General features: G+C 33.7%; 4 protein-coding genes across 4 annotated transcripts; 1 reads left to right on the top strand and 3 right to left on the bottom strand.

The window, feature by feature from the left end:
* Window positions 1–300: 300 nt before the first annotated feature.
* Window positions 301–13,108, bottom strand: LOC125210311 (calcium permeable stress-gated cation channel 1-like). Its single transcript, XM_048109869.1, has 14 exons — window positions 12,977–13,108; window positions 12,675–12,776; window positions 12,376–12,492; window positions 12,207–12,287; window positions 11,721–12,061; window positions 11,365–11,610; window positions 10,966–11,290; window positions 10,607–10,840; window positions 10,393–10,499; window positions 3,481–3,483; window positions 1,541–1,904; window positions 1,251–1,354; window positions 986–1,124; window positions 301–810 (listed from the first exon to the last, which is right to left on the bottom strand). Exons 1-14 carry the CDS (start codon window positions 13,091–13,093, stop codon window positions 592–594), a joined length of 2,499 nt encoding a protein of 832 aa, XP_047965826.1. The 5' UTR covers window positions 13,094–13,108; the 3' UTR covers window positions 301–591.
* On the bottom strand, window positions 2,782–3,240 carry LOC125212425 (stigma-specific STIG1-like protein 1). The gene has a single exon (XM_048112597.1). The coding sequence runs from the start codon at window positions 3,238–3,240 to the stop codon at window positions 2,782–2,784; it is 459 nt and encodes a 152-aa protein (XP_047968554.1).
* LOC125210313 (pyridoxal phosphate homeostasis protein) lies at window positions 6,210–10,222 on the top strand. The gene is made up of 7 exons (XM_048109872.1): window positions 6,210–6,554; window positions 6,784–6,850; window positions 7,171–7,217; window positions 8,524–8,611; window positions 8,711–8,844; window positions 9,480–9,578; window positions 9,864–10,222. Exons 1-7 carry the CDS (start codon window positions 6,243–6,245, stop codon window positions 9,942–9,944), a joined length of 828 nt encoding a protein of 275 aa, XP_047965829.1. The 5' UTR covers window positions 6,210–6,242; the 3' UTR covers window positions 9,945–10,222.
* A 1,704-nt stretch (window positions 13,109–14,812) lies between the features above and the next one.
* On the bottom strand, window positions 14,813–15,745 carry LOC125209413. The gene has a single exon (XM_048109015.1). The coding sequence runs from the start codon at window positions 15,743–15,745 to the stop codon at window positions 14,813–14,815; it is 933 nt and encodes a 310-aa protein (XP_047964972.1).
* Between the last annotated feature and the right edge of the window lie 9,955 nt (window positions 15,746–25,700).

Below are 25,700 nucleotides of genomic sequence, written 5' to 3'. Positions count from 1 at the left end.
GACCTACCCAGTATTGCAATCCAATTATGACTTTATGAGTACTTCTTTAGGTTATTTGATTTTGTTTTTTTTCCAATTTTTAGTATATACTTTTTTGAATTAACTATAATTTCTAAGTAGCATTCATCACTCACAGTTTTACACTATAAATTAACCTTTCTTATTATCTGAAACTCAAAAGAAATGTTTCAAGATATACAAGTGAGGGATTTTTGATAAAATTACAATTTATTTGTTTGTGGGTTGGTTCTCCAACTTTTAACTATATCTACGGTTTCACACTCGATTTAATACCAAAAATTCAAGATGCCAAGATCATAAATATAAATCAAATAAACATCCGTGCATACAAATAATTTACAGCGTGGCCAAATCTCCAAGAGAAAAAGCTGGCTAACACTATATTTGCAGTTAGCAACTTAGCACAAGCTCTCCCTCAAAACTGATACTTAAACGAAAAAAAAAACACTTAAATGTTCAACTAGCCTTATTCCTGCTTTTCTCTAAAAACGGCAGGTTGATTTTACAATGATATATGATGATTTTTGTATGTCACAAAATCACTATCATATACTATTCACATGAAACATTTTAGCAAGGCCTATTAGCATAGCAGTTCAATGGGCCTGCATCCGTCGTTAACGAAGGCACCATCGATCCATCCGCCACACGAAACGACTGCGCTTTGGTGTAGCCAGGAGTTATGCTTCCATATCCGGAAGGCACAAAATATGCCCCATTCATGAACCTATCCCTTGATGATCTCCATTTCCAGCTATTCCATCCATTTTTAGCCTCTCTCTTTGTAACCTGTTCAAATATTATTCAATCCACAATTAGCTACTATTTTAGTAGTTATATAAAGATAACAATTTATCGAACCGACACGAACCACAAGATTCAATTTGCGTTGGTACGATGAGAACTGAAGTAATCCAATAGTTTCATGCATGTTCATGTCGTGTCGAAAATTGTTAGGACTTACTTGTTTTGTAGAAGGATTGTTAGGGGCCATGAAGTAGTTGCCTTCACTGAAAATAGTTGGATTGGCACTTCCACCAATAGCATACATTTGCCATTGGTCGTATCTGTTATTTGCCACGTGTGCATAACCTAACCTTACCCTGCCATAGTCAAGAAGTTAATTGTTACATGTAAAATTCAATTTGGATTACTAATCATTATAGTATAATTAAATTTAATGTTTCGTCATAAACCAAGTAAAATTAATTCAAATTGAGATAGTTCACCTTGGCATTCTTTGAATCAAACCAGGCCCAAAACGGTTAAAAGCTACTGTGACTTTTATTTTTTTGTCCTCCAAATTCTTGTCATCATGGCCAAACAACATAACCTGCCACCAAAAATAATTGCCCAAGATTATAAATAAATACATATGTAATTAAATGAAAGTGGAATCTCCGACCATTTTATATGATATTCAAATTTATTTTAAAAAATTAGATTATTTTTCATGAACAGAAGTGGAGCAATAAATATTTATTTCGATCACACCCTAAGTCAAATGTGGACAACTTACTTTATCATGTTGTGCAAAGAAATTGTTGGAGATGGTTATCCCGGTGGAGCCGTGGATCACGTCGATGAGGCCATCGGTGGCACGCGCAAGATAACAGTGATCAATCCACACGTCGGAGGAGTCAAATATGTCGATGGCGTCGCCATCAGAGCCGCGTCGGTGGCCGAGGTGGGTAGGGCTATCCCGTACGGTCCCGGACTTCCCGGGCTTACAATCATGGATGCTAATACCATGTATGATCACATGGCTCACATGTTGTATAGTTATGCAAGGCCCATATGCAATCTCAACCCTAACCCCTCTCCCATCAATTGTTTTGTAACTATTTATCATGAGCTCATTTTTCAGCTTTATGACCATGTTCCTAGCAAAAACAATCCATAGTGGCTTGGATTGGATTACTCCATAGCGAAGCGTGCCCGGCCTCGGGATGGCCGGATTGTCTGAAGGGTCGGTGACCACATAGATCGCGCCGTATTTGCCCCCAATTGCGTTCTTTCCAAATCCCACCACACAATCAGCTAGGGCGCGACGGTTGGCGCCCCAATTGGATTTGGGACGCCAACATGAGTCTATAGGGTTCATGACCTTGCTAGAGGTTTTGTAGGAGTATTGTGAATAGACTAGGGTAGTGGATAAATTGAGAGATAGTAGAATTAGAGTTAGTTTTTGTAGGATTGAGATTGTTGGGGCCATGGTGTGGAGCAGTTGGGATTTAGGTACAAGATTTAAGAAAGAGATGTCACAATTTATACACACACATATATGTTAAGTAAATAAAAGGTGGCAGCCACGTTTATGTCGGAATGTTTCTTTGGTCTTTGGCTAAGATTCTGGGGAGATATTAAACGTGATTGCACGAGGTTGTAGGCTTCTTGACTTTTGAGAAATGTAAACTAGTTCACCTTTTGAGAATTGAGATTTAGGAGAGACTTTGGTTAATTTAACAAAAAATATTTGGACAAATTGACCATAACTTATGATATTTATATTAAATCTTTGGGTTAGGATGGATGTACATTTTCTTTATGCGTGTATGTATAAAAAACAAATGTCCGGCCTTCTTAATTACTTGATTAAAAGAAGATTAGGTACACTTAACTTAATTATTTCTTAAATAATATTGGAACCAAGAATAGAATACACTTCTACAATTATTTAATAGGAGTGACATATTATATGAAATTACAACAACCATAAAATACCAATACACCAACAAATAATTTTTGGACCCTAATTAACTAGGCATAGCTACACATCCCAAATTGGCAAGAGCTTCCTTTCTTGCATCTATTGTTGCACTTGCCACAGTTTCTACTATCAAATGATGGGTTCACACACATCCCTTTGCAACAAATCTCTTGATACTTGCATTTCTTACCACACAATCCACAATTTACCTTGTCATTCATCACATTAACGCATTGTTTGTTGCAGCAATCCGGGCCAAGGCTCCCTTTGTTTGAACACACCCTAGGATACTTGTCGCAGCTCAATGTAGGTCGCGGTTTTTGGGCAAGAAACCGGCTTGACTTCCTCTTTGTTAGGACTTGTTCGTTTTCGTGCTGAAATGCACGGAGTCCATTTGTTCCGATGCTGTGTTTATCAGCATCGGAAAGCGATTCGTAAGTAGCCGAAGATGAAAAACTTATAGTGAATAACAGTACTAAAGCTACGAAAAACAACTTGGTTGACTCCATAGTTTTCTAATATAGCTTCTCTTTTGTAATTGTAAAAGGACAAGGGAAGTATTTTTTTTATGAGTGATAATGTGTTGTGCAATTAAGGATATTTATACATGGATTTGTTTCTTGAGAATATAAAATACTTTGACATTTGGTGTCTTATTTCAGTTCTTGTGCAACTCAAATACAATAGTTAGGCTAAGAAATTTTGTACAATGTTGAAAACCATTGCAAAATGAGGAAAGAGGGATGCACCCACTGATATTTCTGTATTTGAGATGTATCCAATTAAATTTATATCGTGATAGTTCTGTATTTGAGATGTCACATAGTAATTGATAGTACTTCAATACAGCAATATATGGAATTACGTGTGTAAGATACAAATTGGGAGGAAATATAATCCATTTTTAAGAAAGTAGTACTGTATAAATTGAAAACAAAACATAATTATTTAATCGGTAGATGGCCTTATTTTTAACTAATAAATTGAAAGTTCGATCTTCTAAATAAGCTAGGTAGGGTGCATGTATGAATATTAAAAAATTATAAATCAATTCAAATCGATTCTCTTGAAAACGTTGAGGCACATTTTCGTTTACTTAATCAAATAAATTCATGCTAGCAAAAAGTATCAAATAAAATTCAAAACACTTACATGAGACGTTTCCTATGTTTGGTCAGTTGTATAATCACTAAGTTGTGGGCACGGCGTTTGGCCGATCTCCAAATTAGCTAATAGAACTTTCATATTTTGGTCAATCTTTTGGGTTAGATTTGAAGGTGTATCAAATAGCTGAATAAAATGCAAACTCATATATTGTACAAACTCTAAATTTTTCAACACAATGTCAACGTAACATCAATACAATGTTATAATGTAAAATTTCAAGATTTTGATGTCAACACAACGTCAACCGTTGACACTGTGTTGATATTTTTTGTTGCTGTTATTTTGTCATCTGTTAATATTTTCCAATAGTTCAGATCATAGTTTGAAGTTTGTACAATATAGAGAGTGTAGATTTGATCAAATTCCTATGGGATTAATACTATAAAAAAGACTGCGTTTAACAAATACTACTAAAGTGTTTTTAAATAGATTAAGAATGCTTAGTATTAATTACAATAGTTGCTAATTTGTTGAGCACTTACTGAGCAATGAGATCACAATGGGAAGACAACTTATCAAACTTGTGTGGTTTGGATGATAATTAAGATAAAATTGCATGAATAATTTGAAAAATCAACAGTTAAACCCATAAGCATTACTTAGACAAGGAAAAAGGTCAATTTTTAAACTTCATTCTCATTATCAAAATACCCAAATTTATAAGATATCTTTTGACAAAAAAATTTCCCCAAAGGGTGTGTTTGGGAACATGGAATTGGAGGTGTGGAATTGGAATTGGAGCCTTCAATTCCAAATCTAATGTTTGGCACCACAAAGATGTTTGGATTTGGAATTGCAATGCAATTCCAAATCTTCCAATTCCACAATTTGAATTTCATATCAAAGGTAGAAAATTTGAATTCCAAATTGTCATAAAATAAGATAATTCACTATATAGCCACAACACACACTACACACATTTCACACTATTCACACACTACACACACTACACACACTACACACACTACACACATTTCACACACTTCACACACTACACACACTACACATATTTCACACACTGCACACATTTCACACATTTCACACACTACACACATTACACACATTTCATACACTACACACATTTCACACACTACACACATTTCACACATTTCATACACTACACACATTTCACACACTACACACAGTACACACATTTCACACACTACACACATTTCACATATTTCACACACTACACACTACACACATTTCACGTATTTCACACATTAAACAATTTCTCAATCTTTTGTTATGATTAATTTATAATTAATTTAATATTTTATTGAATAAATACTTTTTAATTATTTTTTTTATTTTTTTAAATTTCTTTTTAAAAATTTTTTAAAAAAATTAAAATTTTTAAAAAAAAATTTTATAAATTTTTTAAAAAAATTTATAAAAATTTTAAATTTTTTTTTCAATAAAAACTTGTCAGAATAATAATGAACTATTATCGAAAAAAATATTCAATAAATTTTTTTTAAAGAAAAACTAACATTTTTTTTAAATATTTTAAAAAATTTAAAAAATTAAATTTTTTTTAAATAAAAAGAAAATAAAAGAAATTTTAAAAAAAATTTAAAAATAAAAAAAATTAAATATTTTTTTTAAAAAAAACTAAAAAATTTTGAAAAAATAATTAAAAAATTGAAAAACTTTTTAAAAAAAAACTAATTTTTTTTAAAAAAATTTAAAAATTAAAAAAAAACTAAAATAAAAATTGATGTGTGTAGTGTGTGTAGGGTGTGAAGTGTGTGTAGTGTGTGAAATATTTGAAATGTGTGTAGTGTATGAAGTGTGTGTAGTGTGTGAAATGTGTGAAATATGTGAAGTGTGTGTATATTCATCAAACATGTCAATTCAATATCAATTCTCATTTTTACCAAACATAGGATTTGGAATTGAATTGAAATTCCTTCCAATTCCATTCCATAGAATTCCAATTCCAATTCAATTCCAATTCCGTGTTCCAAACTGAGCGAAAGTGATTTCATAGAGCATGAGAGTAGCTTAACAAGGAAAAGGGTCAGTTGTGAGCTTTATCTAATATACCCATTACTAGTATTCTAATTAGCACTAAATGATCATAACTAATATAGTAATTAACCTAATTAAGTAAGCGCGCACACAAGTCCTCCACCAAGGTAAATTCTAAATTGTTTATCCAAATCAATTTTGTGATTGAAATGTACTCTCTCAAAATAAATAAGCAAGAATTAAATTAAAGTATTATTGTTTATTCACATAAAATCAAATTTTCTAGTATTCAAATATTATTAATATTTGATTAAGGACCACATATGAATATATCTAGTTTACGCAGAGAGAATACTGAAATAAACTGAAAATGAACACTCGAGAAGCTGAGGATCAACACACATCACAATCAACTGAACCAGCCGATCAATCATCCTCCTCATCGCAAGGATTGGAAATGGCGGCCGCTTCCGCCACAGACGGCGTCGCTGCGGCGGCTCTGCGCTCCGTGCTCCAGCGTGTTAAACAGGCAGCCGAGCGATCCGGCCGCGTGCCGGACCGGATCCGACTTGTGGCTGTGAGTAAGACTAAGCCAGTCCCCATCCTCCGCCAGGTCTACGACGCCGGCCACCGCTGCTTCGGTGAGAATTACGTGCAGGAGCTCATCGAGAAAGCACCGCAGGTTTGCATCTCAATTTATCTCTGTTTTCTAGGTTTTTTGTTAAAGTTAATTAAAATTAGGGTTGGAAAGTTACATTTTCCCCCAATATTAGTGGTAATGATGATTGCCGTTTTTATATGAAGCTGATTTTGAGATCGTTTTCGGTTGGTGATGATAATACTACTCATTTGATTAAGCATGTCTTGTATCATGTGCACGGTCACCAATTTCCGTTTGTGTTTGATTGCAGTTGCCAGAAGACATCCAATGGCATTTTATTGGGAATTTGCAGAGCAATAAAGTAAAGCCACTTCTAAGTATGTATCTGGATCCTCTTCCACTATAGTTGACACTCACTTTATTCTGGACTAAGCATGAAAGTGTCGAATGTTTTCATAGCCGTATAATTATTTAACAGCTAGGAATTTCTGCTTCAGAGTCGCATACTTAATAGATAACGTAACAAAATTAAAATTCCATTGGTCTTCGAAGTTGGGGATGTCTCTCTACTCTCTATGCATTTAAGTGTGGATTGATTGGCTGGATTGTGGGATATAAAGGATCGCGTTGAGCCATCTCTCTTTTTTTAATAGTAGGAGTATAATATTATGATCACCTTCACCCTTCTATTCTGCAGCTGCTGTACCAAATCTTGCTATGGTGGAGACTGTAGATGATGAAAAGGTAAGCATTTGTCTATTTCTTTTGGTCCGTAACATATAATGTAACTAGCATTCGGAATTTTAAAGCTTTGAAGTGAACGTTTTTGCTGGAATCCATTAAGCCGGTAGGCATGGGCCTCCATGAACTCTTCTGTGTCATTTCTGTTAGGATTTCTTCAATAGGTGATAACAATTTTCTGATTGATGCTGCTTTTTCATATTACTTGGATAGTTGGAGTCATTCTTTGAATAGAGTTACTCACTAATACAATGTTACATAGTTAGACGGTAGAAGTTATAAATATAAACCGTTTTTTTCTGATTAGTATTGGAGTTATGAAACGCAACTATTTGCTTTTCTTGTTGTGTTCAGATCTAGACAAAAATATTAGTTTAGGGAGCTCTCAGTGTCACATTGATTTACTGGATCAGGAAGTGATGAAGAAACAATCTGATAAGTGTAAAAGCGGATAAACACAACAACACACGAGAATAACGGAACGCAATAGAAACTGGAATTAATAATGAAAACGTGAAACCTGACTTTAGGTCTTCGGTACTTGCCTTTTATGACTAATGGACCATAGATACCCCTCTGCAAACCTCAAGGAAGTATTTATAGTGAATAGTGATTACTGATTACAAAAGACTCCTGATCCTACTTGCAAATTGAAAAGCAAGATAAACTAGAGTACTACTCCCTTCGTCCCACAAAAGATGTCACACTTGTGGGACGGCACAAGATTTTAGGAGGTTTTGTTTTGTGTGTTAAATGGAGAGAGAAAATATAATTTTTATATTCTTGTGAGAGAGAACTTTTACCAAAAAAGGAAATGTGACATCTTTTGTTGGACAAACTAAAAAGGAAAGTGTGACATATTTTGTGGGACGGACGGAGTACTAGATACAAGACTCCTAATAAAAGATAAACTAAACAAACAAGGATAAACATGAACTAATCAACTTCAAGATCTTCCATGGTAATATGCAATGTTACTTCTACCATGATTGTACTCGTGCCAAGGTCATTCGGTATCCCAATCTCCTAGAGAACTAGTCATATTATAATGATTAATCATGTATTGTGGATTATGAATGTTCAGTTATTCACTGGATGGATATTGATCCTGTTATATTTTATTTAAACTTCGAGTATTTAAATGCCGGCCAAAATTGATTTTTCATGTACTATTATCTTATCTTTGTGTAAGAAGTTATCTCTTAATTTGTTTTCATACATGAGTTTGTCTAGGTCCAGTTCATATTTCAGTGACAGTAGGCTAGAGATGAATAACATTGTACTCATTTAACATTTTTTATTTCTGTAGATTGCAAATAATCTTAACCGCGTCGTTGGAAATATTGGAAGAAAGCCCCTAAAAGTATTTATCCAAGTAAATACCAGTGGCGAAGAATGTAGGTAATTTTGAGTTTATTTTCAGTTTCTTTTCTGGGTATTACTCAGATTTTATTTTATGAGCACAGACGCTGAGTGATTTGCTCGATCCTTTGCAGCAAAATTTGGTGTTGAACCTGCTGGCTGTTTGGACCTTGCCAAACATGTTACTAGAAACTGCCCTAATCTTGAATTTTGTGGCCTGATGACAATAGGAATGCCAGACTACACATCTACACCTGAGAATTTCAAGGTAGTTTGATCACTTACTGTTGATGTTTTCTAATTGTAGCATTCATTGTTTCATTTGGTCATTTTTTTTATCAAGTATATATAACCAAGCCATTAAAGTTGGTTTCTAAATATTTTTAACCATGATGAACAAGAAATACAAAAAAATTCCAAACCAACACAAAATGAATTTGCATGGGTTGTCCGGTCTGGTTAGAAATTAATGGGTTAACAGAATATAGTTTGAAAGGCACTCGAATTCAATATTAGCTTAACTCATAGCACGACCGTAGTGATACTCAATTCCATGAAAGTTGGTGCAAATATATCAAAAGTGGTTATTAGAAATGGAACTAACAACATAAAATTGTGTTATATAAATAGCAAATTTTAGCATAGTCTGTAGATTATAGTTTCATTTAATTCTATAATACTTGTTGGGTTTTCATTTTCTAGTCCAGAGTAAGACCATAGATTTGATATTCTTTACATCTAGCAAGACCTTTGATAACACAACTTATTGACCAGGGTTTGGATTTGGATTGAATTGTTTATTTAATTTGATCCATTTTGTTAAATTTTTAACAACCCTAGCTGTCCTATATAATTTTTTTTGTTATTGAAATTGTCCTAATCCGATTGGTCGTTGGATGTCAGACATTAGCAAATTGCAGAAGTGATGTTTGTAAGGCTCTTGGGATAGCAGAAGAACAAACAGAGTTATCAATGGGCATGTCAGGTGACTTTGAGCTTGCGGTGAGTATAAAATGCTTGTCTCAAATTTATTGTACTGGAGTGAGATGCTTTGATAATACCGAATATAAGCTCAAGTTAATCTTTTTGCCAAATCATATCCCTCTACGACTGTAATGAACACGATCCTCCAATTCTTAGGCGAGATTTCTATCCACTCGCACATTTTTTCTTCTGTAAAGCCTCAACAAATACTCGAATTTTGAATTTCGATCATGATTCACTGTGCTGCTAAACCTCCCTTAGTAAAAAGAACAACTGACGAGTTTCTTTGGTATACTGTTGCAGATTGAGATGGGCAGTACAAATGTAAGAGTTGGGTCTACCATATTCGGAGCAAGGGAGTATCCAAAGAAACAGACAGCCTAGAATGTGCTGTTCTGTGTTTAGAGAATTAATGATCGCATTAATTACAGGGTGAAAACCATGGTTATGAAGCTGCACTTGATGTCTGCCATGTTGAGCTAGAATTTTTGGTTATCCATTCTTAAACTTAGGGTGTTAAACCTTTGTATCATCATATTTGTCAGGGGCTGCGCTCTGTTATTATTTATTACTACTATAAAACATTTAGAATTCTACTCTAAAGCAAGCATCATTTGTAATGACTTCATATTTTGTGCAATAAATATCATCCTTGAGAGAAAGCTTCATTATTACTACTTATTCCAGCTTCATTGTGCAATAAGACAATCTTTGAATAAGCAAACCCCAAGTTTAACGCTTGGTTTGAAATTTACCTTCACTCATATATATCTCAATACTATAAGCTATTCTCATCCACTCATTTGTATATTAACACGGGAAAGGCAGTAACTCGTCTTCGTTTTTAAACACCGGATGGATGTAGGCGCTCTGAAGATAGCTCTTCAGATCCAGGTTCGGCTCTGTTGCACATTCCAGCGTATCTTTCCTCATTGCCTCCTGGAAACCAAAACGAAATGTGATGATTTGAGGTTTAGATTCAGTAGGAACTACTGTGTTAGCAAAGAATTCAAAAGGATAACATGAGAGGAGTTTGTAGCAGCAACCTGCAAAGGATATCTAACAAAAGCAGGTTCGTAACGGCCTTTGCAGAACACATGGAACCAAATGGTCAGCACTACAAGCACGCCGAGGAATATCGTGGACAGGGAATTCCCTTTGGTACTCATCAATCCTATTAGCGTAATCTGAGATATGACCAATGAATAGATTATACGCGCGTGGACATCCGGCCAAAACGACGCTGCACTTTCGTATTTTTGGTTGTATACATTTATGATCTGCACAAAGAGAGATGCATGCATCAGTTCAGTTGAGTTCAACTAAAAGATGAAATGTAAGGAAGGCGAGTGAAGTGTAAAACATGAAATTTCGACAAAGATCAATTGGAGTTTTATAAACGTACCTGATGGCGAAATATGACATAAGCGAAAGCAAAGAAAACCAATATGAATGGAAGGAACATTGGGGTGACCACAGCATAGACAAGGCCTAGAAGAAAATATAATTGTATCCGAGGTTCGGCCTTATGAAATTCGATGCTTCCCGGATCCATTGCCTCTTCTCTGTCCTTTTCCGTCTTCACCATGAAGAAATTTTTTAGGTGGTACAGTACCAGAGGTGTCAGTCTGAAGATTTCTCCGGCGACACTGGCCCATCCATCCACCATTACGTAAGTAATGAAGAATGTTGCTTTCATAGCGATCGACACACCAATTATTTTAGCTATGCTGCAATTAGTTACCACAATTTAGAATATTTTCCTTCACAAAGTAGTGTCAATAGCTATACTTGAGTAACTTACTCATTTGCAGATTGTTGAAGAAAATTATCTGGTTGTTCAAATGCAGTTCCAGCAATTACACTCACAAGGAAGACATTTGTGAAGTTGAAGATATAATATCGGAATGCAGAAATCCTCTCCAGAGCTGATATTGACAGCAAGCCCTCCACTTTCGCAATCATAATCAGTATTTTTGGTAGAGCAAGTAGGAAAAGCTTTAAGGCAATACCAGGTAAAACTCCTTCTACCATAGACTTGACAAAGCGACTGCATGATTAGACGATGGTTAGCATACCATGAAATCGATGCGATTTAGTACAAATTGACAGTTGCTGACATATCATATAGTTGTGTAGATAACTGGATTAAATACTTACCCTTCAATTATCCGCTTGAGAAATGGTGCGCGTTTTAAAATGCGCTCTACATGTGTAAGAGATTGCACGAAAGACACAGGGATCACGAAGAAAAAGGCGAGGACGAAGAAAGCGACAGTGACGATAAGCTTCCTAATAGACAGTGAAACATAGGGGATAGCAAGATTATCCCAGTAGACATCACGTGGTTCCGAAGCCCAATCTGTTAACCACCGAGTTGGATTTCTAGATTGTTGTGTTTGAGCGCATACAGCAGCACTCCACCTAGTGTTAAAGGAAACAAATGCTGCTGGCATGATGGACTTAGGATCACTCGTTACCCTATTCCTCTCGTCAGCTATCTGCGTTGGTGAGAAACGCTTATTAGTTCATCAATGCGATGAAGGAAAATAACAGGCAACATAAATAAGGCTTGGTTATATTAAAACATATCCATGTATTTTGAATGAAAAGCTTCAACATATAAATATTTGGGTGCCTACTTACTTCCCTTTCTAACCAGTCAATTTCAGTTGTCTGGTGATCAATAGCATCCACTTTATCTCCCCAAAGGCCAAGAAAACCAGTCTGCAAGTTTAGAAAGAAGTTAACAGTATCATGAATAATATTTACATATTGCTAAGGAAATACAACACTTATTGTACATATAAAGTACCTTGGTTATTGGCCTTGATTGATTTCTTGCAAATTTTAACTGGTAATAGTCAAGCCAGTTTTTCTTTTTCTTTTTCATCTTTACCAGTTTTGCAAGCTTATTGGCATTGATTACAACCTGCATAAATATCCTGATGTAAGCAAAAAATAAATGCATATGGCTTAGTAGACATTCTAACAGTTATGGATATTCAAAATAAAACTGTTTCTGACTTTATTCTAATAGTAGTAAAGAGAATAGAATCAGCCCCTAAACCTATTTGTCCATCAAGAGAGATGCAGAAAGTAGAATGAGGAAACCTGATGAGTTAAATAATGATCTGGATGGTTTTCCAAGAAAAAATGCTCCACTGCCTCACTAACTGATTCATCTTGATCTGGTAGCACATTTCTGACAAGAACCTGTTATCATCATTCCACTTAATTTTAAATATGTGAAAAAGGAGAGTTTTCCACAGCATTAGTTTTAGGATATCACTACACATGAATCTAAAGAGTCAACTAAATAACTTAAAGCTGTGAAAATGGAGAAAAGGTACCTAAAAACACTCTAATTCCAATCTAAATCCAGAATAAACAAATATGTAAAAGTTGCATCTTACAGTAAACTGATCAGGACGACGTTTTGTAGAAGCGAGAAAGTGCAAGCGCATTTCGGCAACTTTTGCATATTCATTCCGTAAACAAAAGCATGTCCAGAAAGTAAATGCATAGGCCATCAATATATGAGTCCAAAGCCTGTAAATATCAGACATCAGTCAGATATGAAAAACTACACGTATCGCTTAAGAAGAAAAAACACGCAGAATATGCAGCATTTCAATAGAAGCAAACTAACCTTGGTGATCCATATGGAATATTTGAAATAGAAAGTTTGCCAATGTTACTATGCTGAAGGCGTAGAATAGCAAATGCAGTTAGGAAAGCCACAGCAAAGACAATGTTCATTCCAGCTGCAACTCCTATATCCTCAAACGTCGCCATCTTTCAACTTCTACACCACTCTTCGAAAATAACCAAACAAATCTCATGCCTGCCGGCTGCCACTTATTTGTCACGAAAAAGCTCGAAAATACAGCTTCTCATAATATGATTCTTAAAAATATGATTGCTCGTATATTATGTCGCACAAATGGTCAATTTTTGTCGTATCATTTGAGACGTTGCTTGAAAATGTGTCGCCGTTTAGATAGTTGTCATTTAAAACAAGCTATCCAACAAAAAATGCAGATAATCGAATTATCGACGTGACAATTGTAATTAAACGTGGATTGAGTAATCATTGTGTGATTTTTGTGATCAACATGTAATTTCGATGATCGTCTTGTAATTTTGGTTGTCACGTCCATATTTCGATCATCATAATTTTTTGGAGGACATTTTATTCCCAAAATTGAAACGATGTTCATTAAATGATAATCACCTAATCATGGTACATTTTCGAATAAACAACCCAAACGAGAGTATGATCAAGAACCTATATCTAAATTTTGATAAATTAATATAAATATATGTCAATGTGTAAGAATTCAAAAACTAGTGCTTAAGAAAAGCTAGAGGGTAAATTTTTGCGCAAATTTTAATTCTTGTTCTGAATATTCGTATTGTATTTTGATATAAATTTGATAATGGAGAATCAAATTATTTCTCCAGCCCAGAATCCTATACATTTCAACAAAAATTAAGGAAACAATATTCAAATAATTATGAAAAATATAGGTATAATTTTTGTAAATTATTAGTATAATCTAGTGATTATGTTGTTTAAATAAGATTACGTGATTTAGTTATAGAGGCGTATTCATGTTTAGAATTACACGTAAAATAAACTTTTTTTATCCCCCCCACTCCTCGGTTCATGGCTCATGCTCTTTTTTGGTGTGTAGCGGTTTGTAATTTTATTTCAATATTTTTTCTTTTTTAAACTATTAATCCATATATACTTATACTACTCATTTTCAATCATTTGAAGATATTTAACTGGCCTCCACAAATTGTGTTTTTTTAATCATACTATCATATCTAGAGTTCACTAGAGTTTGATTGGTATGTACTACACATATCAGGTGTCAACTCTGATCATCAGGATAATTACAACACTGATCAATTTTCGTTCCTATGAGAGATGTGTGTGTGGTCTGTTTTCTATAATAGGAAGATTGATAAATACCACACCATCTTATATGAACATAAAAGAAAATATAATTGAAAACTTCAAAATATGCTTGAATTATAATCGAAAGCTTAATAGTACTCCTATAACAATAACTAATTCTCAATTCTCTTTTTCAAGTGAAACGAAGCTCCCTCTATACTCAATCAGGGACCCCTTGGTCAACCTATAGACGAATCCATGTGCACGATAATCATACACAAGTGCGCCTCCCGCAAGCTTGATAACAAAAAAACTAGTCCTCCATCGAGGTATCATCCCAATATCACTGTAGGGAAGTTCCACACGCTTCATATACGTCCAAACTCAATTTGCTTCCTTCACACCTCGATTCATAAATAGCCACTTCTTTATCAACCGGTTTACGAGAGAACTCAAAGCGCCAAAACAAGTGCTCATCTTTTGCAAAAATCTGACTAATATATCTACCCTGATATTTATTCTTCGGCAACATGATTTTCTTAAACAGTTCATTCTTCATATCCAAGCTTAGTATCTCTTCTTCCCACATACGCTCCACTTTCCAGTGGGCAAAGTGGCCATTCTCGCACATCGATTTTATACTACAAACATATACTAAATCATCATCAAAGGCCAACTCCCTCCAAGAATCCATGCTTTGTGAGTACATATGGGCATGTAGACGGCCGTGCATTGTGCAAACTGACAACTGCACTACTTTGTAATCTTCATCGATGAAACTAACTGCAACCGAGCGCAAGGCTATTCTACACGAAGAGGTTGTGATTAGTGGGAGAAGCTTGAGTTGGCCTAGAAAAGGGTTGCATATGAGTATTGGCGGGGCCCTCAGTTTCATGTCCAAATAGCTCCATTTCGTAAGGTCGATGCTGATGAGACCCTTAACTGGCCCATACAACGAAACTCGAACATCCTCATCGCATAAAGATAGCGCTAACCCTAAGTCCTCGGAATTATACGAGATCAATGACTTCGTGTTGTGTTGGACTTGAATTCCACCATTAGAATAAATTACTTCTAGACATACCGTGTCATCCGATCTGTTGCTGTGAATGTGTAGTTTCCGAAAACATGAAGAATTGATGACATCGGCACAAAATTTGCATACAGCTCTGAATCTAAAGAGAGATTGGACAGGCAGATGCAAGAAAATTTCTGTCAACACATCGTTGTTCATGGTGATGGCGGTGTATTTAATGGAACCATCATTCGGCGACATGCATATATAAAACTAGGGTTTAATGTGTATATCTAGTAAAATCCTAAATATTTGGAAACTAAATCAACTTTTCTTTTAATTAGATCTTTTTTCTAGTTACACGATTGTTACTAATTTCTTTATTTTTATTTTGTATTAAAAATTTTATCAAAACATGGGCTATAAATTTATTTTCCCATAACACGGTCGCCTCCTCGGCCGAATTTTGCACGTGTTGTTGAATACTGTATTATATACCCTACCAATTAATTAATACTAATAATAATAATTACAAAAATTGTACAATAATGACATACACTAATAATTAAATCAAAAATGATATACATCAAATTGATGTAAACATAACCGTATAAAGTTAAGGGTTTTAAGCAAAACTGATCTAACATTAAGTGGGAATTTCAACTGACCTTAAATTTAATACATCTTAGATGTATTTAAATAATTGAGGATTTTTAATTCATGGTTATTTTTGCTAGGGTTTAGAAAGTAATTTAACCATGAATTTAAGATGTAACTAAATAGTTCAATTAAACATAATTAATTGAATAATTCAATAGTGCTTAGATTTTCTCAAATAGACGTAATTAAATACTTTAGTTGAACTTAAAATCAATTGAATAGTTCAACCGTACTTAGATTTTCTCAAATAGATTTAACTAAATAATTCAATTCAACTTAAATCAATTGAATAACTTAATACTCCATATGTTCCATTAAAAATGAAATATTTTTTTTTTTTGTTATCTCATTAAAAATGAAATGTTTCCTAAAATGGAAACAACTCTATCTCTACTTTCCCATCTTTCTTACTTTACTTTCTCTTCATTAACTCACAAAACAACACTACATAAAATCTTGTGTCGATTCCCAAATGTTGCATTTTAAGTGGGACGGAGGGAGTAGTACTTAGAGCATCCTCATCTGTACTCTTAGCTAAGAGCACGGAAGTGGGCCCGGACCCACTTTTACTCCTTGTCATTAGCTAAGAGCACAACACTCATATCCGTGCTCTTAGCTAAGGACAAGCTCAAGGGTCTCACCATTCTATTATTCAATTTAAATACTTCAATTACTAAAAAAATTTCTATATTATAAAAATACATTAAAAAATAAAAAATCACATAATTAAAATCCTAAAAAATAAAAATTACATGATTAAAATCTTAAAAAATAAAAATACATAATTAAAATCCTAGAAAATAAAAAAATACATAATTAAAATCCTACAAATTAAAAATTACACACGTGGAAGACTAGTCATCTATCCCCAATTGCCTCTTGAGACCCCGGATCATTTGCTCATGTGTTGCAAGTTGCTCCGGAGTCATCTTAAATGTATCGTTCAAATAGAGTTGACCCAAGAGGGTCCACAACGTGTTGTTCGGGGGTGGAGGAGGCACAAAGGGAGCGCGGGAGCGGGAGGGGGGCGGGGGCGGATGGAGTCGGGGCGCGACGGCGGGTGGCCGTCGCCTTCTTCCTTCCTTGCGGCCCGAGAACTGCTCGTGCCGGCGTCGGGGCTACCCAAGTTAGTTCCGGCAAGCTGGGTAGCCACATCATCGAAGGCGCCGTCGGATAGGGCTATCGACCTCAACCGTTTACTGGAGGAGGCTACTACGCCGCCCCTATACTTCGGATGAAGGAGCCCCTCCTGCCAACAAGCGAGGTACTTGAACGCTTTGAACTCCAAGCTTTGGTAGGTCGCCAAGGCGGCACTGATGATGTCAAGCTCGCTCTTGCCGCTCCCTGCCGCCCGCTTTTTCTGTTGGAAGTAACCCTGAAACTTACCGATTGTCTCGTTGCATCTGAAGATGCAATTGCGCACCATACTATCATTGCGATAAATGGTTCCCTCCGGCCGGGTTTCATTGTAAAGACGAGTGATGCGCTACCAATACGTATCCTCGGTTTGGTTCGTGTCAACGTCCGGATCTTCGGAGACTGCCAAGTAGGCTTTGAACATCGCCATCATCCACCCGGAGTGTACGGGGTGCGGGTGCCACGAGTAGGAGGAGTAGGAGTAGGAGTAGGAATAGAAGTAGGAGTAAGAGTAGAGCTGCTGCTCTCTCCCGATCCGGGTTCGGGTGGGTTTGGGTGCCACCCGAACCCAGAGGCATTTTGGTCGTCCACCGGATAAGGACGGTAGCCACCCGGAAATTGCGAACCTTGGGTTTGAGGAGGGCCGTAAGTTGCGTTTCTAGACTAGGGATTGAGTCGGAGTCGAACCAATCGTGGTTCCAACCGCGATTGCCGAAGGGGTGATTGTCGGAGCCGGACATTGTGTACTGTGGTGGGAATTTAGATGAGAGAATATTATAAAAAAGATGAGAGAATGTAGATGATATAATAGATGAGAATGTGATTTTTTTTTGTGTTGAAGTGGGGGTATTTATAGATGAAAATGTGAATTTTGGGGGAAAAAATTGAAAAATAAATTAAAAGTGGGTAGAAAACGGATATAATTTTTTGGGAAGTGGGAAAATATTTTTTTTATTTAAAAACATTTTTTTAAATAATTTTCGAATTTTTTTTAAAAAAAAATTTGAATATGCCAACGGCTATGCCGTTGGTCAATCAGAACACGTCACGTAAGGGTGCTCAGCGGCATGGACGTGCTCTTAGCTAAGAGCAGCGCCGTGCCGCTGCCACGGACGGACGACTCGCAGCGGCAGACGAACTCATCCTTGCAGCTAGCACGGACAGACAGACGGAGTTTTGAGCACCAATGCGGATACTCTTAGATTCAATTGCATTGTTCATTTGAGTTCAAAATTCGCCTTAATTGTCTAAATACATTTAAAATAGAACATGTAGCAAAAGGTAGTAATAGTTTCATTCGATACACTTGAGACTCTTTTTTATACAGTGCTACTTAATTCAATTGGATCTTACATCAAACTGAACAATTTAATAATGTTTAAGATTCAATTAAATATTGGATGTGAGCTTTAGATTAAATGAACAACTCCAATTTTTCATTTGAATCTAAAATTTACCTTAATCATTCAATTACATTTAAAAAATAGAATACAGAAAATAGTAAATTAAATTGTTCGATTATCATTTCCACTAGGATTGATTTTCATTAATTAAATGTGGCGTTAATTTAATGGTTTAAAGGCGTTAATTTGGTTTAAACACTAAATTGGTTTAATGACATTATATAACGTGATTAAATTGGTTTAATTTATCACTATAATCTATTAACTATGTTGCTTAAATAAGATTACGTGATTTAGTCAATAGAGGCGTATTCACGTTTAAATTTACACGTATTCGAGAGATGTGTGTGGTATGTTTTCTATAGTAGGAAGTGATAAAATCTAGTACTATGTTATACCACACCATTTCATATGAACATAAAAGAAAATATAACTGAAAACTTCAAAAAATGCTAGACTTAATATCGAAAGCGTAATAATGTATAGCAAGACTATCTCAATTGTCTTTTTGAAGTGAAACGAAGCTACCTCTATACTCAATCAGGGACCTATACAGACAAATTTATGTGCACGATAATCATACACATATGCATCCCTCTCACGCTCGATAACAAAAAAACCAGTCCTCCATCGAGGTATTATCCCAGTCCAAGTGTAGGGCAGTTCCACACGCAACATATACATCCAACTCAATTTACTTCCTTTACATCTCGACTCATAAATATGCACTGATGATATATCGGGCGGGAAATAAAAGCGCCAAAACAAGTGCTCATCTTTTTCAAAAATCGTACTATGAAGATAATAATACAATTCATCCACCGGCAACATGATTTTCTTAAACACTTCATTCTTCATATCCAAGCTTAGTATCGCAACTTCTCCATTCGACTTACTCTCCGATATCCAGTGGGCAAAGTGGCCATTCTCGCACATGGATTTTATACGACTAACATATCCTATATCATTATCAAAGGCCAACTCCCTCCAAGAATCCGCGCTTCTTGAGTACACATGGGCGTGTAGACAATGGTGCATTTTGCAAATCGACAGTTGCACTACTTTGTAATCTTCATCGATGAAACCAATTGCAACCGAGCGCAAGGGTATTCTACACGAAGAGGTTATAATTAGTGGGAGAAGCTTGAGTTGGCCTAGAAAAGGGTTGCATATGACTATTGGCGGCCTCGGTTTCAGGTCTACATGGTTCCATTTTGCAAGGTCGAAGCTGATTAGACCCTTAACTGGCCCATATAACATAACTCGAACATCGGAGATTAACCCTAAGTCCTTGAAATTATACGAGATTAATGACTTCGTGTGTTGGACTTGAATTCCATCATTGGATAAAATTACTTCTAGACATACCGTGTCATCTGATCTGTTGTTGTGAATGTGTAGTTTCCGAAAACATGAAGAATTGATGACATCGGCACAAAATTTGCTGACAGCTCTGAATTTAAGGAGAGATTGGACAGGCAGATGCAAGAGAATTTCTCTCAACACATCATAGTTCATGGCGGTGTGTTTGATGGAACTATCGATGGACGGCCATATACATATATACATAGACTTTGTTTAGCCCTAAATATAGAGGTAGGGTTTAATACATATGTTTATCTCGTAAAATCCTAAATATTTGGAAACTAAATCAACTTATTTCCTATTGATTAGATTTTTTTTTTCTAGTTTCACGAGTGTTACTAATTGCTTTATTTAATTTTAATTTAATAATTTTGTAAAACATTTAAAACATTTTTATATCTTCAATTCTTCATCATAATCATATTAGCTTTTTTAATAATATTTTAATTTCCTATGTCGTCATAATATATAATTAGTTTTTATTTTCCAATTCCCTTCTAATGCACATCTTTTATGATGTTTTTAATATCAAAAATAAAATCACAAATTCTGATTGAGAAAATAAATTTAAAAAATAAAAAGAATTGGTTAGATTTTAAAGCTTCTATTATTATTTATCATATACCAAAATGAATAATCATGGATTTGCCACGGGTACTGGTGACCAAGATTTATATAAAAGGTGGAGCATTATTAGTACTAAATATACGTCTTAAATTTGAGAATTCCGCAATTGGTTATTTTTCTCATCTTTTATGTTCTGACTTAGACTTTCCATTTATTTGATTAAAAAATGGCCTAAGAGGAAAATCTTACTAGAATGAACAATTGAATTTTTATTTGAATCTAAAAACTATTTTAATTGTTCAATTAAATTTTAAAAAATAGAATACAGGAAATAGTAAATTAAATTGTTCAATTAATTGTCATTTCCACTAGGATTGATTTTCTTTAATTAAATTTACTAATATATTTATTTATAAATTTTCTTTATAAATTTTATAAGTAAGATTCACAATTGTATATTTCAAACTGATAAAATAGATTTTGTCAATCTATAATTTAATTTTATAGTATTATATAGCATTACAAGCAATATATTAAGAGGAAAATCTTACTAAAATGACATGATGTTGTGTCTAAAATATGCACATTATATTGCAGCATTTGTCGTTCCATGTACAAAAGATAATGAAGATTACACTCTCATCAAAAAAATTCAACATCTCCCTAGAAGACTATCTAAATAAATTACTACATAATACATCTCCCTAAAAGACTAAATAAATGGAAAATAATATATTTATTAATGCTTTTAAATGGAAAAAGTTACCTATATTTTGTTCTTTTTTCTTCCTCTTCTCTTTTCCATTCCACATTGTAGAATGTAGAATATTAAAGGTTTAAGGCGTGCGTCCTCTCTCTATCTTCTTTGTGTAATGATTACTTTTATTATTCTTTCTCATTCTCCTTCAAGATGAGTTATATTTGCAGATTTGAAGAGGTTTATAGACGTGCATCCTCTCTCTGTCTCCTTTATATTGATTGCAAGTGGCGGAGCCACGGTGGGGCCGGGGGGCCCTTGGGCCCCTTAGCTATTTATGTATTTACTATATCATTAAATAAAATATGTGTAATGTTAGCGTAGTTGGACTAGATTCTAGTCTTCTTCCCATGAGGTGCTGAGGTTGAAATCTTCGGGGAGCATCCAATATTTTTTAACCTGTTTCATCTGTACTGTATTCATTTTTGTTTTATTAGATTTATAATAATATTGTTAGTTTTGTTTAAATAATTTAACTTATCATTAAAAAATATTTAGCTCTTCAAATGTAAAAATATGCTCTTAATATAATACTATAATTATAGAAAAATTGATTTTAAAGCTATGCTGGTAGACGTAGTTCAATTGTGGCTATTCTTTATTTTCTCAAAATAGTAGGAGTAATTTTTATTGGTATTCTTATATTCATTTATATTTTATGGATTCTCACATTCTTAACTTGTATGGATTTTTTTCACTAGTAATTTTGTGAAAATCATTTTAATTTATAATCATAAAGAATGATTTAATAATTGAATTATAGAAATAAAATCAATTTTTTAATATGTAAATATATCTAAATAGAAGATAACTTTTTGATGTTCTTTATTATAAGAAAATCAAAATAGAAAATAAGTCTTTGATCTAATAAATATATGAAATTATACCATGGAATATTAGTTAAATCGATGTCATGCTTAAAAAATCTATTCTCTAATTAATTTTTTCATCATTTATTTTTTTAACCGCGCCTTTTTACATTGCTCATGTCTAAGCTATTTACGCGTCGTTAGCATTGAACCACTCAAAATATTTAATGGTAATTTGGGCTCTCCACTTTTAAAATTCTGGCTCCGCCACTGGTTACAGCTATATTTCTCTCTTCATCCTTGAAAATGAGAGGCGGTTGATCTCTTATTTGAATTTTTTTTCTTTTTGTTCTTGGTATTCCAGTAAAATAGAATTGATATTAATAGGGGAACACTAACAAAAAGTCATTTATTAGGGATGTCAGGTGGCCCAATTAATAGGCCCTATATTTAATACAGGATGCATAAAAATCCACATTATTTAAATACTATTTATTTAGTAGTTCTATTAACTAACTTATTTCAGATTTTCAGCAGTTTTTTTTTTATCGTAATTGAATTTTTTATACCTGATTGTGTTTTATTATAATTTATTTTTGTTATTTGAAAGGTTTCACCCATGATTATGTCTGTTTTCCAAAGTTTATTTGTTTTTTTTCTGTTGTATTTGCATTTAAACATCTATAATTACCCTCTTCTACTTCTTTTTTACTCACCCTGCAACATCTTCCACACCATCATAGAATTCCATCTGTCTAATTCTCCTAGTAATCATCTATTCAACCTAATCTTATATGCAATATCTTTAGTTATTTAGGGTGTTCTTTTATTGCAACTCTACTTTACTACTTCACCTTTGATGTTTGTTTTCTTCTGTTGATTCTTTTCTTTTTTTTTGTTCTTCACCTTTTTTCCAATCCATTGAATCTTCTTTGCCATGTAACTGGTCAAAAGTTTTTAGCCTATTGAGTATGAAATTGTTTAGGAAGTTATTAAGAATAAAATGATTTATGTAGTTTGTTTTAAGAAATGTTTACCATCTTTCTGTCATTGTTTAGTTTTCCATTTGATCTTCGTTGTCATCAACCTTAATCTTATTTGGAATTGGAATTGGAATATTGTGAACCTGCTAAACAATAGAGATAAAAATTAGTGTATATGTTAGCTATCTCTGTAAAATTATATTATATATTTGCATATAAACAAAGAGTTATACATATAATGATCTATTTATCATGTCTAATATATAGTATCTAATATCTAATATCTAATATCTAATTTATTTTATTTTCAGGGGACATACATTCAAGCCACATTTCCAAAAAAAAGTTCTTCAGAATCTGGAACACAAACTTAATGAAGGAGGCATCTATTATATAAAAAATTTCTTTGTTAGGGACAACATCCTCAGAAACAAAGCTACTAATCACCCATACATACTCATTATGAATTTCAGAACTGAGATGTATGATGTATGAGGTAAGAGATAATGGTTTTCTTTTAAATCATTTGGTGATATAGCAAGCAATGAGAATGAAGACCAGTCATCCTCTTTTGGTAGTATAAGTTTTGTGATATATTTTGTGTTGCACGCCTTATTTTACAATCTTTTGGTGCACTGATTTGATTTTTATTTTGGCAGATATCATTGCGGTCATTGCTGCCTTGGAAGAGTTGTGAAGCAAAATTGTACTACCTTTTTAACAACCATAATAAAATTTTGTGTACAATTTGGGATTCCAATGTGGAATGTAGAATCTTATTTGTCTCAATTGTAAAAGGCTAAAGGGATTGTTCCTATAATCATAGTGCAGGTTTGTAAGCCTAATGTATTCAAAGGTTGTATTTCTATCTTATTTATGTATAGTTTTGTTATTGTCATGTATCATTATTAATGTTTATTTATCATATTTTTAGGTGAGGTTGGTGTATCCACTCATTATCAAACATCCAAGATTTTAATCAATGATCAAGTTAAGGATTTTAGGAACATGTATTGTTATTTAAGATTATATCGATAGTTATTTAAGGTTGATTGATTCTAACAAATGTCGATTGTAATGTATAGGATTAAGGATGATGATACTTTCCGTGAACAAGTTTCAGTGGATCAAACTGGAGTAATGGTTAGTAGAGAGTTTGATGATCTTGATGTCAAGTTTCTTGGTGATGTTGTTTATTTGGAGGTATTGAAAGTTTTTATCTGTAAATTATTTATTATATAATTTAAAAAAACAGTCATTAAGAATCTAATTGGAATAGTTTATTTCTGATTTTGGTCATCTGGATGGATTCTATTGGGTTTTTGATAAAGTTAAATCAATTGAGCCTCATTTTGGAAAATGGTACTATTATTTAGCATGTAAGACTTGTGTGAAGAAACTCACAGTGTTGAATGACAAGAAGTTTCATTGTGAGTTCTGTATTAAGAATTATAATGTTGTTGTGGAAAGGTGTTAATCTGCCTCCATTTTTTTTTTCTCATTATTGGTTTCTTGTGTTCATATTTGCAAGAAGTTATTAAATTCAATACCCTCTTTTCCTTATTTAGATTCAGGTTTGTTGTGAACATTGTTGATTACTCAAGTAATGCTTCCCTTTTGTTGTGGGATAGAGAAGTTGTTCAACTCAGTGGCGGATCCGGAAATTTCATATTGAGAGTACGATAAATAATTACACCGACTTGGAGATTTCAATTCCAATCTATTTTTTTATGTTATCTATACAAAAAAACAGATTAATTTTTCATATTATCACTTTGAAAAAATTTCATTATTTTCAATGGAGGTTCTTGAATATTTCTATAACTAACAAAGAATTTGTTTTAGTAGAAAGAGTTTTAAATATTTAAACTAAAACAAAATGTTATCTATATAAAAATAGATTACTTTTCCATGTTATTACTTGAGTTTTTTTTACTATTTTCAGTGGAGGTTATAGGATATTTGTATAACAATGACTTTATTTTAGTTTAGAAAAGTTTCAAATATTTAAACTAAAACAAAACCCATTATATTTTCTATATATAATCTCAAATATGAGCATTAGAAATCATAAATAATAAAGATTTCCAATAATACATCCATTACTTTGTAGAGTATAAAATAAATGAGGGAACAGATAATAAATTATATCCAACAATAAAGAACATTATTGTGTATGAAACAAATGAAAGAACAACTAATATTCTATTGATATCATATTAATCAAATCAAACATTAGATAGAAACTATACACAATTAATTATTCCAAACAGCACAATAGCAAAACTGCACCTGAGGGAGATCGATCCTGGGTCAATGCTATGGAAAAGAGCATTTTACCACAAGACTACTTATAATAATTGGGGTATACCTTTTGATTTTTACTAGATCCGCCGCTGGTTCAACTTATTGGAAAAGGGGTCACTGACTTGATAGGGAGTAATATGGAGGTATTAAAAGATCAATAAAATAATTCAACTTCAGTAGTAGTTATTTTTAGATTTTTATTCTGTTTTTTGGTTGTTGTAGAATTCT

This window comes from Salvia hispanica, chromosome 3 (genome assembly GCF_023119035.1).
Source record: "Salvia hispanica cultivar TCC Black 2014 chromosome 3, UniMelb_Shisp_WGS_1.0, whole genome shotgun sequence".
Taxonomy (NCBI): Eukaryota; Viridiplantae; Streptophyta; class Magnoliopsida; order Lamiales; family Lamiaceae; genus Salvia; species Salvia hispanica.
Note: the sequence above shows the minus strand (reverse complement) of the source record. Positions and strands in the feature narration are given on the sequence as shown.

Excerpts from the sequence above, each read along its gene's own strand:
- LOC125210313 (XM_048109872.1), top strand. The coding sequence starts at position 6,243 with ATGAACACTCGAGAAGCTGAGGATCAACACACATCACAATCAACTGAA. Across the intron at positions 6,555-6,783 it reads TCATCGAGAAAGCACCGCAG|TTGCCAGAAGACATCCAATG; the intron begins GTTTGCATCTCA and ends GTTTGATTGCAG. Across the intron at positions 8,845-9,479 it reads CTACACCTGAGAATTTCAAG|ACATTAGCAAATTGCAGAAG; the intron begins GTAGTTTGATCA and ends GTTGGATGTCAG.
- LOC125210311 (XM_048109869.1), bottom strand. The coding sequence starts at position 13,093 with ATGGCCTATGCATTTACTTTCTGGACATGCTTTTGTTTACGGAATGAA. Across the intron at positions 11,291-11,364 it reads CTTCAACAATCTGCAAATGA|CATAGCTAAAATAATTGGTG; the intron begins GTAAGTTACTCA and ends AACTAATTGCAG. Across the intron at positions 1,125-1,250 it reads TTGATTCAAAGAATGCCAAG|GGTAAGGTTAGGTTATGCAC; the intron begins GTGAACTATCTC and ends TGACTATGGCAG.
- LOC125212425 (XM_048112597.1), bottom strand. The coding sequence starts at position 3,240 with ATGGAGTCAACCAAGTTGTTTTTCGTAGCTTTAGTACTGTTATTCACT.
- LOC125209413 (XM_048109015.1), bottom strand. The coding sequence starts at position 15,745 with ATGTCGCCGAATGATGGTTCCATTAAATACACCGCCATCACCATGAAC.